At 41.8% G+C, this 16,407-nt stretch overlaps 1 protein-coding gene across 5 annotated transcripts in view; it reads left to right on the top strand.

The window, feature by feature from the left end:
- ABR (ABR activator of RhoGEF and GTPase) overlaps window positions 1–16,407 on the top strand; it is a 229,914-nt gene that overhangs the window by 128,552 nt on the left and 84,955 nt on the right. For all 5 annotated transcript variants that reach the window (XM_075594180.1, XM_075594183.1, XM_075594181.1 and 2 more), the window contains 4 exons: window positions 1,237–1,359; window positions 9,723–9,798; window positions 10,198–10,302; window positions 15,573–15,647. In XM_075594180.1, the coding sequence (XP_075450295.1) occupies window positions 1,237–1,359; window positions 9,723–9,798; window positions 10,198–10,302; window positions 15,573–15,647 (379 nt within the window). The remainder of the gene's footprint in view (window positions 1–1,236; window positions 1,360–9,722; window positions 9,799–10,197; window positions 10,303–15,572; window positions 15,648–16,407) is intronic.

Here is a 16,407-nt window from a genome sequence, read left to right as displayed (position 1 = left end):
TGCGCACGCTGTTTTGAATAAGGTTTGAGGCAGTGCTATGTGTAGTGACTACATTGAAATGGGTATCTTTCAAAAGGTCTGCCTGCAGGCTCCAGTAGTTCTTCTCTGGTCGGTGTTTTTGCTTTGGCTAGAGCAGGTTGTATTTCGCCTTAATCATATCCTCTAACATGGAATCGATCAGCCATCTTGGATAGAGACTCCTCCACATCCCCGATTGCTCGTGATCCTACAGCATGCCTATCATACAGGTCCATGTCCCTACAAGGGTCGGAGATGGAAACAAACTCTTGTTATAACTAGAGGCTAAGATAATACACAAATTGAACATTATGTCACCTAGAGGCCTCAATGAGGAACCTCAATCTGGGATGCTTTCTGTGATTGATCTTTTGTTATGATAGCACTATCAAGACGTATGCATCTAATATTCACACTGACCGCCTGGAGACATGGCAGCCGTTTCAAAATGGCCGCCCACTGATGATCGGATACACCTGGAGGGATAACTCGCAGGCTTTGTGATTTTTTAAACTTGTTTTGGTGATTAGGTGCACTGGGGAGTTGGTATAGTGTCACTAATGGTTCTGGCTTCATTGCACACCCCCCTGAAGAAGATCGTTCTGCGGGATCGAAACGTCGGTTTCTGTGTCTGTTCTAATACACTTTTGATCATTACCTACTGAGTACTCTCTCTTCTTTGCCGTTTTTTCGGATGGTAACGTATTATCTGCATTTATTTATGGAATTAGCACCAGGCCTCTTGGATTATTGCTACTGAAGTGCTTGCTTTCGTTTTAATATATATATATATATATATATATATATATATATATATATATATATATATATTACTACAGAACTGATTTATCAAAAAAAAAATATTACTATTAGTATTTTGCTGCTGTAAGGCAATCTCTTTTTGTTTATTGACTTCACTAAAATGAAGCAGAAGCAGGGAATAGTTCTGATGTCATGTTTTCTATCCTGTGCTGAGATCTAGCACCTCTTCTTTCCCATGCTAATGGGACCGTTGTCATTGGAGTATTTGTTGTGATGTGATAATAAATAGTGTGTATGCACTCACAGACTTTTCTGTAAAATATGATATATGTACTAATACAATGCAATGTTTTTTTTATTAACACCATTGCCATATATACCTATGCTTCTCTGTCTCTGAGTTGTCCTCATTCCGCTTTCCTCGCCCTTTAATATTCCTCCTTTGTCTTTCTACAGAAGTCCAATAAAGGTCCAAGTCGTGCTGTTGACAGACTGAAGAAGAAAATGTTTGATCATGAGTCCTGGCTTCTCCTCTTCTCTCCTACCATTCCCTTCCGAATCCACAACAAGAACGGCAAGGTAAGTCTTAATTTGTGGGTTGGGAGTCACTTCCAATTAGAGTTTCATCGCCCCTGCTGAGTGAGATGTTGGGGGGCGGGGAGGGGGGGGGCTATTCTTTCTGTGGAATCCAATAGAGTTGGAGCAGTAAGTTATTTGCATGCTTTTGAACCTTAAGACAGGCAGAGGAAGACGCCAGGAGGGGAATTCTGCAGCGTCTGATGTTAAAAGTGAGTAAGGCTGCATGGGAAACAAGTGCGTGGGAGCTGTATGAACCTTATTTTTGAAAAGTTTATACTGACTTGGCTATAAACGCACTCTGTGCCTTTTGGGTCTAAAACACAAGGACACATTTCTTTAAAGTAAAATGTTCAAAGTCTTTCGTTTCAGTTGCAGACAGTACTTTGTTTTAGTGCCAACTGTTGCTAGCAGTAATGATTTTGCACAAATCAAAAAGGAGATAAAGACCATATGTTCCCAATCACAGTTCCTGCATCCTGATTACTGAGGATGCTGGGAGCAGTGTAACCAGTCCTGTCCATTTTCATATCCTAATTATGTAAATACAAAACCAGGCTCTTTGAGGTCCGCTTTTGTGAAATAAGATGGATAATGTGGTTATTTTATTTGTACAGTCACATATATGGAAGAAAAAGGTCTCATTTGTTCTGTTCTGTGCATACAGTAGTACCTACAGTATGTACTAGGTTTATTTAAAATTTGGTTAACAACCTTTTGGGTGGCTGTTAGTGTCATGTACTGTAATGTTAATACAACTGTCCTCCTTTTTCCTGGTGTTTTGGGAATTGTCAGCACAGGATCTTGACAGACACTCTTTCCCTTGCCAGCTTGGTGCTCGCAGGTACCACAGAGCTCCTGCCCCTTGTTTGGGCTGCAGGCTTCTAAATGCCGAACTCTCCAGTAATTAAGGGACTTTGTTCCATTACTTTTGAGAGCCTTTGTAGTACTAGCACTCACCCATGTGATGTACAGTGGTGTGAAAACGAAAGTACACCCTCTTTGAATTCTATGGTTTTACATATCAGGACATAATAACAATCATCTGTTCCTTAGCAGGTCTTAAAATTAGATAAATACAACCTCAGATGAACAACAACACATGACATATTACACTGTGTCATGATTTATTTAACAAAAATAAAGCCAAAATGGAGAAGCCAATCATCGGCATCTAGTTCTTGCCCTGTGTCTCTCTCCCAGCCGTGTGTGTTTTTGTGTGTGTAGTGTATTGGTTGGGGTTAATCGGTGTCTGATATAGTAAGACTATTTAAATATAGGTGTTCAAAAGTCGTCTGTGGAAGTCTTTTTTTGTTGGTTAATGATGCCGCATAGAGACGTAATTGTAGGTATTGAAATGGATGTTTGCAAGATATTTTGTGTTCGGCCTGGATTTCAGTGAATGTTTTACTTGTTCCCCTTCATCAGATCTTTCACCTTGCTTATACCCACCCAACGCCAAGCTGTATATGTACCTGTAGGATATGCCCGTGGGAAGTTTGGGTTGTCTAGGAGTGGGGTTAGAGTTGATTGTGAGGATATATATGATATTTTGTTTGCATATGGATTCCCACACCTTCAGCGAGTGCTCTATAACAGGATATGTGTGCTCCTGAATAGGTCTTTTGTTCTTTTCTAGCCATAAGAGTATCGCCATGTCTTCTGTTTGAGCTTTCACCCTTCTATCTCTACCCATGATTTTGTTCCATTTGCTATTGACCAATAGATCAGGGGACTCAGCCTAGCAGCTCTGTAGTAACACATAAAGTCTGGTTGGGCCAATCGTCCTATATGGTGGGCCTAATCATATTGCTCCTCTTTATATTGTTTTTTTTTCCTGTTCCAGATATATTCTGGTACGGCTTTTTCTAGGTCTCTGTGATGGACTGGGACATCCATCCAAACTTGTATAGGTGGCAGCAGGTTTATTTTTACCAAAGTTATTCAGTCTGACCAGGAGATTTGCAAGGAGTCCTATGTTTTTAGATTTTGCTTTAGGTTCCTCAGAATTGGTGGATAATTTTGATAAAGATTTCTGAGTATTTTTGGGTATAAAAAGGCCTGAGGCCTGGCGTTCTGGGATAAAGCTAAATTGGTCCGAGTGGACTAGAGTGCTCATAAAGATCTTTACAACATTTTTTAGCAACACGTCTCAATTAATACATAGCGGTATTAATTAAAGATATCAGTCTATAGTTTGAGTACATAGTTGTATCTTTCCCTTCTTAGGGTATTACTATTATGGATGCCTCGAGCATTTCTTTCGGTAGTTGTGCGCCTTCTAGAATTTGGTTGCAAAGTTTAGTTAAGGGGATAATATAGTGTTATATATTTTTTAAAATAAAGGTTTGAAAATCTGCGTGAGCTTGGTAGTTTGCCCTTTTTAAGTGTTTTTTTTTTTTTAATGGTATCCATGACCGCTTCCACTGTTTGGTGCACCTAGCTTTCTCGTGTCTTGGGGAACAAGTGTTGGGAGTTTCCGAATATCTGGATCACTGCAAACACCTGGATTCTGGATATGTACGGCCTTGGTGTTTTGTTTTAAGATTATATAAATTGTTGTAATAGTTTGACAAATTCTTTGGGTTATGGATGAGAGTGATTGGGTGTCATTAACACACAAATATGTGTTGGAGGTTTTGTCCCAGCGTTTCCTAGCCAATATTCTGTCCATTTTGTTCCCCTTATCGTAGTATAGCTGGTTAGCCCAGCGCATAGCTTTCTCTGTGTTTTCTATCAGAATACTGAGTTTAGTTCTGACCTTATCCATTTTAGTTCTCGTCGACTTTAAGGGCGAGATTTGGTAGGATTGATCGAGATAAATGATTGTAATATTTAGAGCTTTCATTTTCTCGACTTAATTTTTTCATATGTGACGCTAAACTGATTTGACCTCTTATGGTAGTTTTGTGAGCCGTCAATAGAGTGGCTGTGGAGATTGATGCCATTAAGACTAAAATATTATATCAAAGCCTCCAAAACGTATCTCTGATTTCAGGTACCCCCAACATTAGGTCGTTGATTTGCATGGTTTACCAGGTCCAGTTCACAATATCCGATTTAATAATCTCCAGAAGGTCCTGTGATACTAATATGTAGTCTATACGGTTATATTGGTTGTGGGGGGCTGAATAGGGTGAGTAGCTTCTTGAGAGGGGGTTGGCTATCCTCCATTAGTCTACAAGTGCGTTATCTTTCAGAATGGCTTTCAGTGTTTGAGTTTCTTGTGGAAGTGGGGTGGTCCTTACTTTGTCTGTTTGCTCTATCCTTGGAGTAATCTAGGATGGTATTTAAGTCCGCCCCCAAAATCAGGTGTCCTTTCTTTTGATGCGTTATAAAAGAGGAGGCTTTCTCAAAGAATTTAGTTTGGTTATCGTTCGGGGCGTACAGACTGACCAATGTAACCTCTTTCATACCTATCTTTCCCACCAAAGCCAACATTCTGCCTTCTTTCGGTTTTGTTGTGTTCTAATGAGAAGGGAATCTTTTTATGGCTACACCGGCTTTTTATTATGTGCCAATGAATGAAATACACGTGGGTATGCCCTATCGTTACGTCTCAGTGTCCTCTCTATTGAGGTGCGTGTCCTGCAGCATCACTATATCTCCTCTTTTAGATTTATGATCCCTGAATTTATATTCAGTGATACAATAGACAAACTTTCTTTCCTGTTATTTAACTATATAAGATGAGTATCATACATGTCACTCTGGTCTAGAAGGGAGCTTCTAGGACTCAGCCTCTTGTGTACCGTGGAATAGCTATGAGTAACCCTTTTAGTGGGTGTATTATGTGGAGGAATGGGGGTGGGGAGAAACTAAAAAAAATGAAAAATTAAGAGGGAATCAACGAGGAATTCTGAAGGGCCCACACTTATGTTGGGCATTTTACTCTGCGGGCAGGGGCATATTTTCAGAGTCTATGGTATTCGTGCTTTAAATTTTATGGAGTGCTATATGTTTAAAAAAAAAAAATATTACATCTTCCCTTAGTAGCTTGGAGCCCTAATGGGCTCCTTGTTCTTATAGCTTTTTGTAAAACATACTTAACCATTGTCCACAGGTGGTAATTGATCAAATTGGTCTCTTAGGGGCGGTCCAGGCCATGCTGTGCGTCACCATCCTCTGTAGTCCCATGGTGAAACCATCGCGGGACGACATGATCTAGCCAGCCCCGATCTTGCCAACAGTCTTTCGGTAACTCTCCATCTCGTCCCTTTGGTTTCAGGGTGGAGCTGAAGCCACCGTACCTAATTCTGTAGTCTTTGATTTCCTGCTGCTTCTCTTCCATCCTTGTGTTGATGGCCCGGCTGTAGAGGAAATTTAATTACAGATGTCTGCCAGCTCGCCCGGCCCTAGTTCCTTTAGGAAGGCCAGAGCTTCCCTCACTATCCTCTTGGTAGTTGTTTTACCCTTGTGGGATTCCAGAAGGTGAAAGGGGAGCACCACCTGTACCTGACTCCCTTCTTTCTCAGAAGGCGGTGATCTCTCCGAGTTATCTCCTCTTTGCAAAGGTAACAGGTGCCTGGTCACTGAAGAGCTGCAGGTCGCTGTTCTACAATATTATGTTTGGTATGTTTCTTGTTTTGTTTAGTATGTCTTCTTTCACAGAAACTACGTGCAGCGTTACTATAATGTTTCAGGCTCTGCCTCCCTCCAAATCTCTTGGTCTTAGCGCATGGTAGACTCTGTATAGTTCAAAACAATCAGGAATCAGGCTTTGGAAAAAGCTCAGGAGGTAAGACCTGATCTAGTCAGGGGTAATAGTGTCTGGTACATTTCTTACCCTGAGATTTCTTTCTGCCTCCTCCTGTGATTCTTGTCTAGTAATTATTTTTTTTGTGGGGGGGGGGGGGGGGGGTTTAAGGTCTTTTTAGTAACACCATCAACCTCCACTTGCTTCTTCAGGACTTCCCTCAGGGCTGTATCTAGTGAGGAGGTTCTCCCTTGTAAGGTTGTCAACTTGGTTTTGATCGCTGACGTGGCGCTCTGCAGTTCCTCATGGATAGTCATCTTTATCTTTTGGACACAAGCCTTTGTCTCTCCTTATTCATGAGTCACCCTCTGATCTCGACTCAGATTCGGAGCTCTGTTGGTCTTGCGTGAGCCGCATCTTATTTTTACGGTCAGTCTGTGTCCTTTTTTTATTTTTTATTTTTTTCCAAGAACAGAGGCCTCCGGTCTTTGAGACTTCCTTGACTTTAGGGGCATCCTGTGCAGTGCTCGTTGTGTTAAAGGAGGTAGTAGTTATCAGACTCAACTCCTTTTAGCTGCTGTTTGCTTTGTCGTGCAAGCGAAGTTCTCGATTCATGCCTCCATCTTGGAGTATCTCGTGCATGCACCCCATCATTTATGTGAGGTAAAACTTCTTAGCTGACAGTGGCTCATTGGAAAATCTCATAGGGTAAAATGAATTGAGTTGTTACACACCGTGAAATGGAAGTAGCATACTGCGCATGGGCAGAGTTTGGCTGCAGAAGTGGCCACTAGTTGTCAGTAACGCTGTCAGCGGTCTTAGCGTATGAGTTATGGGGCGCCCTCATAATCACTCTGCCTCACCAAGCGCGTTCAGGCCTTACTCCCCCTGCCTCCGCTACCACATAAGACCTCAGATTCTCGCTGTCTTCTGCACACCGAGACCGGTTGTGGCAGGGATCGTGCGCATGCGCTGAAACCGATCCTGCTCATGCACAGATCTATCTGGTAGCGTTCCCAGCATGACTGAGACAGCCATCGTGCGCATGTGTGGAAAATCATACACATAACCAGAATGTATAGTGCGCATGGGATGAAACTGAAGGGATCCTGCACATGTGCTGATGTTGAAGGTAGTGGTCCCATGCTTGACATAGGCAAGATTACTTCCCATGTCCACCTAAAGAAGACACCCCCATAAACTCCATAAAAAGTAATTACAAATTGTTATATACTGCAGAAATATTAACCCATTGTTTACCACTGCTATACACACACATACACACACACACACACACACACATAGTAAACTGTGGCACAGATGGAGAGAGCCAGCAGAACTATTAAAATGCAATCCATCACCAATCATGAGTATGATTCTCATAAAGTACATGAAGCTACATTATCAGTGAATAAACAAAAGAGATACCGGCGCCTAATGAGTCCAAAAATAATGGAATCCTGGATATCCAGTAGAAATAGTTCCAGTTCCAAGGAAATCAACAGTCTCTGTATCTTGGGGTATTCAGATATGACTTGATGCAGTGGAAGTAGAACATGCAATGAAAAAAGAAATATTTAGTGCAACACAGTTAAACAATTTATACAGACATAATTGCAACTGGCTGACATAAACAGACAAAACAAACAGACACAACTAGACAAACAACACTTAAGCAAAGCTAATGATAAAAGTTATTTATTAAACTAGATGATAAAAAGGACAAATGGCTAACAGACCGCTCCGGTGGGTAAAACCTAGATAACACTCACAGGACGGCTGCTGATAATTCGCATAGTACCAATGGGGGCTGGTGACCGCGTGTGGGGGATCCGCTGGGTGCCTCAGACGCCTTGTATTCCTTCTGCGTCTCTCTACTGGCAAAAACCGGAAGTGATGCCGTCCTCGTGGCGGACCGGAAGTGACGTTGCCGGATGTGACGTCAGAACCTGGCAATCTCCAGTGGAAGATACAGGAAACGGCGATCTGCACCTACTTGCCCCACAGTCGTTGGAAGAATGCACTCAGCACTTGTACTGCTTGTAAATATAAGCCACCAAATGTCCTATATATAGATAAAAAATGCCCTACGCGTTTCGTGTGTCTAAACACACTTCCTCAGGGGATATGAAGTGATGGCAGTGATGCTGGTTTATATACCCTCAAACTTTGCTCCGATTGGTCTGTCAATCAGTGCAATCATGGGTGTATCCTACATTATCAGTGACAAAAACATAAAAATAAAGGAATTACATTTATTTCATGTAGTGACTGTGAACTATGTGAAATGAAATATAATACTGATGAAATGAATAGCTATTAAAAACCAAACTGGATATTTAGACATATTTTAAAGAAAAGAGCAATCAATGGCTGTTCATCACACACCGACTCAACGGAGACCCCTATAGGCTGAGACAGAGGGACCCGTCAAAAATCTAGACGATGGTACTTGCACCTGTACATTCATTAAACCCTTTTGGTGACAAGGTACCCAGTGTATAAATCCAAAAATATTTCCTTGGCACGTAATGGAAGCACTGTATTATCAGTGATAATGGTGAAAAGCAGGGCTGCAGACCTGTCTAAGACGTGAATATGCTCACAAGCAGACTCCGAAGTATTAAAAATAAGTATATTAGAACAGACGCAAAAGACCTGTCATCTTTTGTGCCTGTTATAATACACTTATTTTGAATACTTACCTCTGAATGCTGCCTCTTCTTTGCTGTTCTGCTGCCCTGCTGGATAGTGTTGTACTTTTTACATTTCTTATGGGATTATCACCAGGCCTAACGAAATGCTTTTATTTGTGCGAGCTTTCGAGATACACTGATCTCTTCTTCCGGCGGTGTTACAATGAATAAAGCAAGAAAGGTTTTTTTACTTAAAAACAGTGCATCCTGGAATGTATCGGACTGAAGCCTATCCCTCCCCCCGTGCAGTATGTGATTTATGACTTTAGGTGTTAAATGGTCCCTGAATGTTTGTGATGTAAGAGTATGCATGCTTAGCAACTGATAATGTTACCCTCTGTAACAAAATGTTATTGTTGTGGGTATTAAGAATTTCCCAATAATTTGCAATATCTTTTTATATAAAGGTCAGACGTGTATAAAACATTCAGAGGTTTTCTTTGAGAACAAGCTCTTCTGGTACCAACAGCCTGTGAGCTCATGGGGGCATTGATTACTGAAATTACCTTTTTACCTTTAAACTCCTATCTTAGGCTGCATCCATAGTGTGAGCGGCGGCGAGCAAAGTGCTGCAGCAGCTTTATAGGGCCGGCCATAGTCAGTGCGCGATGAAGAGCGACCCCGCGGCAGAATTTTGAGCCCAACGGAAAAATTTGATTTTGTCACACGGCGGTCCGGTCACGTGAGCGGTTCAGCCAATGAGGGCAAACCAGCCATGTGACGTCACATCCACGCCTCCCCCGTCGCGAGCGATCTCAGTTCACAGGGCGCTCGTGGCAACAGGCGCGCGTTACGCCATGCGCTCCTTCGCACACATGCCCACTATATCCGAGGCCTTTGTAACAGTGCAATCCTTCCTAGGGAGGTGGAGTGACACTAGCTGCGATACAGTGTGTTGTCTTCTATTGACTTCTAAGCAGTTATTTTCTCTTTGCAACAGGACAGAGTATAACCTGCATCTGTCTACTTTTCAGAGCTACCTATTCCTGCTGTCCTCTGATTATGAAAGGTCGGAGTGGAGAGAAGCCATTCAGAAGCTGGAGAAGAAGGGTGAGCAGCTCAAGCGCCAATGGTTATTGATGCCAGTATTTAGTGATCCTTGGCAGTTCTTGGTCGCTTTGCAAACCAGAAGGGCCTGCAATACGTTCTAAAGCCCCTCATAAATGCCTGGTTGTAGTGCAGTCACGGATGGTGAATTTCTAACCTATACTGTATACTCCAAATACCAAAATAATTTTGGGATTTTTACAGCGCTATAGTATTGCTGCATTGTATTAACCACATTGCTGGGGCTATGACCAGCAACATATTGCTTTATAACTCACAGGTAGACCAGCACGTTCTTGTTGAGCTACATAATTCTGCGGTGAGGGTGTTACTGGGTGTACCTCGTTGTTCTCAGATTAAAGAGCCAACTGAAGTTCTCCACATCTTTTTCTCCCATCACAGATCTGCAAACCTTTGCACTCAGTTCTTTGGAGCTTCAGGTGCTGACAGGGTCCTGCTTCAAGCTGCGAACTGTTCACAACATCCCCATCATCAGCAATAAAGATGGTAAGTGCGTCCCTACTGTACCATAGATTTCCTGTAAGTGGACGGTTTGTCCACTTGGTGGTGCTAACAGTTAGATTTTGGAAGATGCGCACTGATTCCTAGCCATGCCGATTGTAGGTGTGAATAGTACACGCTGTGTCTTGATTGCCTCGCTGCAAAATGACATGTAACCCCTTTGCCACCGGCCAGGTTGCTGGTCCTGCAGGAAGTGAGGGAGTTAGAAAAACTCTTCAGTGCTGAAAGAGCAATGTTCTTGTAACTATTGTCGGCAAATAAGGACCCAGCCGCAGACACCATTTTATCCAAGTTATAATAGTGCTTGTGTTAATACATACAGTACATACACAGGCTGAGGATTCGCATGCACACACATACATACATTACGCGCGCACACAAATACATGCGTTATGCGCTCGCACATACATGTGTTACGCACGCGCTCTTACCTGCGTTACGCGCATGCACCTACATACGCTACATGCACCTACATACGCTACATGCACCTACATACGCTACATGCACACAAATACATACGTTGTACGCGCACGTGCGTACCCATGCATGCATAGATACACATACAGTACATACATACATACAGTGGAAGGAGTCGCTCAATGAGTAAAAACGCTGACTCCGTGTACAATGACGCGGAGTTTGAATCAGGGGAGCCTTGTTCAAACCCCGGTGTCGGCTCCTTGTGACCTTGGGCAAGTCACTTGATCTCTTTGTGCTTATATAAAATAAATATAAAATACACATACATACCTCAATGGACACAGAACAAACTGACTATAGCTGCAGACGGGAGGGAGATTCAGCCAGTTTACAGAGTCTTCCCCCAATATTTTGAGTCTGTCATTTCTTCAGTCTGAGAGGTGGGGCCCACCAGGGATTCCTAGTGTTACCTAGTGGGTATATAATGGATACCCAGTCCATCTGCTGCATCTCTTCTTTAATCTTTCTATTTCTCTTATAATTATGCTCCCATCCTGCACCTTGTCCATATCCTTGGTGCATTTGAAAGTTTCGTATTCCCCCTCTCCATCCTTCCGTCCTCCGTGCTGGCCTCTCTAACAGCAGGGTGAATAATGTCTAAGATGAGGTTATCCAATATGTGGCTGCATTTGGACCTTGGCTTTAGCTGAAATCTTTGTATCCTATTGCAGCGGGAAAGGAGCTGATCATTTGTCTCTCCTGAGCCACCTTTATCTTTTCTCCTTTGTTAGGTCATTAATACAATCCGTTGTTTTTTTGGAGGGACCTGTAATGTACTTAGTAAAGGTACTAATGGTTGGTCTAAATGTCAGAGTTGCACATATCATAGCAGTGATGGTCAGATAACACTGTTTATTAATATTTTGCGGTTCTCCTATTATTCTAATAACGATTTCACTTGTGAATTAAATAATTTCATTTAGAAAAACTGCATATGTGAGACTTTATACATTGGCAGCAAGTGCAGCTCACTAAATAATCATTGAATTGACAGGTGTGCAACAAAGTTATTATATGAATGCTCACAGCCTGCATCCAGATGTCAAGAGTTGCTGCACCATGGGGAGATGTATTTTCATAACCAGTTCTGATTACCTTCTGACATTTCCATTCCTGGAAGTTGCTACATGCTTGGAAATAGTATTTATTTATCCATATGCTGCCAGAGGAGCTAGGAATGCATTCTTCATACCTCTGGCAGAGAATGTCAGCTACCACTTTGTTGTTTGCATTTATATCTCTTAAATGCAATCACATTACCTTGGTTTACATAGTGTCCTCATTTATTGTAACTATTCCTGCTGCCCACACCAGAGTTTGAAGGGTTTACCAGGGGGATTGCTGGGATTGCTGACTGCCTTTCACCCTTATGGAAGGGAAGCCATTAAAACCCAACTACCAGTCTGTTTGTATTAATTGCCTGTGGGAGTTGCCTAAACATTCAGAATGTGTGTGTGTGTATATATGTATATATGTGTGTATGTATATATGTGTATGTATATGTATGTATATATAAAACATATGTACATACCGTATTTCCTCAACGTAATATTTCATTTATAACCATTAAGATCTGCTAGATCGACGTACAGCTAGAGTGTGTATGTATATGTGTGTGTATGTATATATGTGTGTATCCACACACACACACTGGCTGTACGTCGATCTAGCAGATCTTAAAGGTTATAAATTAAATATGACTCTTTGTTTTCAATCTCTTGTCCCCTCTTTCCCCCATACTCTCTCCTCTTATCATGCCCTGCTCATCTTTGCACTCTCTCCTCCCCTCTCTTTGCACTCCCTGCCTTACTGTGTCTGCTGCTCTCTGTGCAAACTACATTCTCTCTTCTAATCTCATCTGTCTCTTCTTCTCCTTGCTGTCTCTCTATTTCCTCCTCACATTGCTGTCTCTCTATTTCCTCCTCACATTGCTGTCTCTCCTCTCCTCGCACTCCCTCCTGCCCCATGTGCACAATGGTCTCCATTCCATCCTCCTCTTCTTGCTGTCTGTCTCCCGTCCTTGCGGCATTCCAGTTGTTGCAGACAGACATACACACACACCATATTTCCTCGATTGTAAGGCGCCATTGATTGTAAGTGCTAAATCATTGGTGCGTCTTACAATCGAGGAAATACGGTAATAATTTTCGTTAAAAAAAGACATAAACCAGCACTCGAATTACAATAGTGAATTATATAAGCAGTAGAGTGGACAATGAATGCTGTAAAAAAAATGATAATTAATAAAATGCATTAACTAAAGGAATAATGCTGCTCTAGTAAGGATAAACCTAATCCAAAATGACATGTCTAACAAAAGAAAAGAGCGCAAATGACTAGAAGTATATATAAAATGAATCATTTCATAAAACAAGACAAATAATGCCCCTAAATTGATAAACCAATTAGAGATAACGATATAGAAAACATATACATGTATAATAAACAACAATGAGTAAAAAACAGTAAGGCCTATCATAAGCTGTAACTCAAATAAGGAAGATGGTAAAAACTAAAGGAGACACAATTGTGGAGGGACTAACTATATTAGGGGAGAAAAAACAGGTGATGCATGAATAACTGAATCACCAATGAGAGTACGGAGGTAGTGGGGTCTAGTCCAGTAAATAGATGGTATATATGTGAAAACTCTGTTTGATCTCATCAGTTAATAGATGTGAGTGGTAACGGCAAAATCTGTCAGCTGAGCTTCCAACCTGTATATCAGGGACACCACAATTGTGCTGATCTGGAATAATGATGGTGTGTTCACCACACATGATGGTAGCCCCGATGGAGATGGGGGAAGGGGGGGGGTTTAAGCTGCACAGCGAAACCCCGGTCCGTCAGCGTACTTTCACTAGGCAGGGACCTGATAATCCCTCGTGAAGAGAGAGATGGTTTTCTGGCACTCCGCCAGACAAGTAACTGGTTACCTCACTTCAATTCCACTGGCAAAATAATATATAGCGCCAGACCTTGATGCTCACTCACTTCTCCCGTCCCCCAGTGCCTATGGCAGGGAATCCTCTTAGACAGCTGATAGGTACTAGCGTGATGACATATGCCCTACGTGTTTTGTCAGACAGTGTTCCGACTTCATCAGGGGTGTATCTAAGAGATGGCAGCTGATTGAAATTTATAGTAGTCCAAATGTCCTGATTGGTAAATTTGTGTAACCAATGGAAATCAGGGACATAACTCAATATAGCAGATAACAATCGTATGCAAATGCATAACATAGCATAGCCAATATAAAAAATGGATTATAAAATAAATCATTTAAAACATATCCAAAATAATACCAATACTAAATAATAATAATAATAATATAAAATATATATACATAAGCAATAACATACGACAAACTTACTTCCGTCAGAATTAGGGAAACAGAAAATACGTGGGGGGAATAAAATGTTCCTCACAATTAGTCCCTTTATTTTGTTATTCACACACTCACTTCTCCCTCCACCCCTCACTCACTCGATTCTTCCTCCCTCCTTCCCGCCCCACACTCAATTCAAGAATTTACCTTGGGGCTCAATGAGAGACCTGAGCACCAGAGCATGGAGACCACACACATACTGATGCCTAACGCCTCTTAACCCCTTTGCAACCAAAAGTGGCCTGCTCTGCAATTGCCTTGCACTGAGTTTCAGTCTTTAGCACCTCAGGGGTTCAAATCTAAATGTAATCTTTATCCTTATTTGGTGGTCAGTGTTGCAGGCGATTGAACAGTGTGGCCACCTCCCCCAGATTGCCTGGAAGAGCTGGAGGAATGTGAGGTTATTCCCTGGGATCTCTCCCAGGTAGCAAGGAAATGCTTGGTGTCAACTCGTAGAGGCTGCAGGGGATGTATCTGGGACAGGGAGCTTGCTTTATTATAGCGCTGCAGTGTCCTTGTACATTATATGGAGTAAATGAAATTAACCATGTAATAGCTTCTCATGTGATTTGAATGTTCCTTCTGTGATATAAAGGAGTTCCACTTATCAATAGATATTTGATTTTAGCAAAAAGTGAAAATCTTTAACGAATTTTTAACAATTGTATCATTTTTGTTTAATAGCTTTACAGTTTTTGTCCAAAGGCCAAACCTTGAAAGCATAACAACAAATATCTTGAGATATGCAGTATGTATTGTTATAACTCTGTGCTATACTTGAAAACGAGAGGTAACTCTCAATGTATTTAGTGGCATTTTTTAAGGGGCCCTTTTAAAAAAATAAATATACAGCTTAACCCCCTTATAACGCTGCGCTTGGGGTCCAAAGAATCACATTGCGCTATAAGCGGATCGCGTTACAAATAATGTACAATTGTATGCATTGTACAATAAAGTATTTAAGACACCAATAATCGTGTTGTAAAGTATTCATAAATACGAACATTGGGAGCCACACCTGCTTCACGTTATAAGCGGAATCGCGTTGTAACGGATCGCGTTATAACGGGGTTGAGCTGTATATATGTATATTCTCCTGCAGTATTTGTGCAAAATCGAAAACTACAGGGGGGAGGGGGGGAATGAACCAAGGAAGTATTTCATGGCTTTTCACAGTCCGCTGTAAACCAAACAATGACAAATTGCAATGAACATGCTGCCTCTGTAACTGCCTTAGCATCCTCATCATTTTCTTACCCACTGATACGCATACACCAGTCCTCACCAAGTTCCATTGTATTCACCAAACCAGTCCGCCACTAGCACTGAGCCCCCTGTGTCTTTCCCTAATCCTGACAGCTCGGTTTACCCGTGTTTTCTGTTCCAGATGATGAGTCACCGGGACTTGATGGCTTCTTGCACGTGATTGTTCACTCAGCCACAGGATTCAGCCACTCGGCCAGTAAGTGGCTTTTCTATTCCTAACCTGTATTCGGTGCTCAGTGTCTTCCTACGTTACCTGTGCATGGACATGACACCTCTATGTAATTCTGTTTATGGAGAATGAACCAATCCGAAAACAGCATTCTGCAAAGCAGGGACCATTTTGAGCATTATGGGTGTCTCGTACAAAGAAGGTCTATAAAAAGGAGTATTAGATTGCTTAAGGCTATTGTCATGTACATTGTACAGTACCTGTATTCCCACTCATCTGTCAAAGCATAGCTCTATTCGTTCACTGCACGACATATGAACACGGGCTGGTGACTTTTGACATACTTGAAAACTAGAGGTAACTCTCCATGTACTGTATTACTTCCTGGTAAAATATTTTATAAATAAAACATTTTGTGGGAGATAACATTTAGTATAGTACTTGCGTCTGGCAGTACTACATTCTCCCCCTTCGTTTTTCTTTCTTTACTTTCTTTTTTTTATCTATATCTAAAGCATGCGACAATGTATAATTCTACATTCTTACCTAAACTGTCAATCATTTGATGCTCCTGTTATAAATCTGTTCATGATTGTGTGCCTAACGAAATGGCCACCTTTTGGTTCCAATCAATCCTTCAGTCAGGGTAAGGCCGCGCTTATAGTGCTGGCGACGAGGCCGTCGCCACTAGCGAAAGTTATAGTTTGATTTTAAGCGACGTCGCTGGCGACAAGGCCAGTGACATCACGAAGGGGTCGGGCCGCTGTCTCTGGTTTAGAGACAGTCA

The sequence above is a fragment of the Ascaphus truei genome, chromosome 3 (genome assembly GCF_040206685.1).
Source record: "Ascaphus truei isolate aAscTru1 chromosome 3, aAscTru1.hap1, whole genome shotgun sequence".
Taxonomy (NCBI): domain Eukaryota; kingdom Metazoa; phylum Chordata; class Amphibia; order Anura; family Ascaphidae; genus Ascaphus; species Ascaphus truei.
This window is presented reverse-complemented; position numbering and strand designations above follow the sequence as displayed.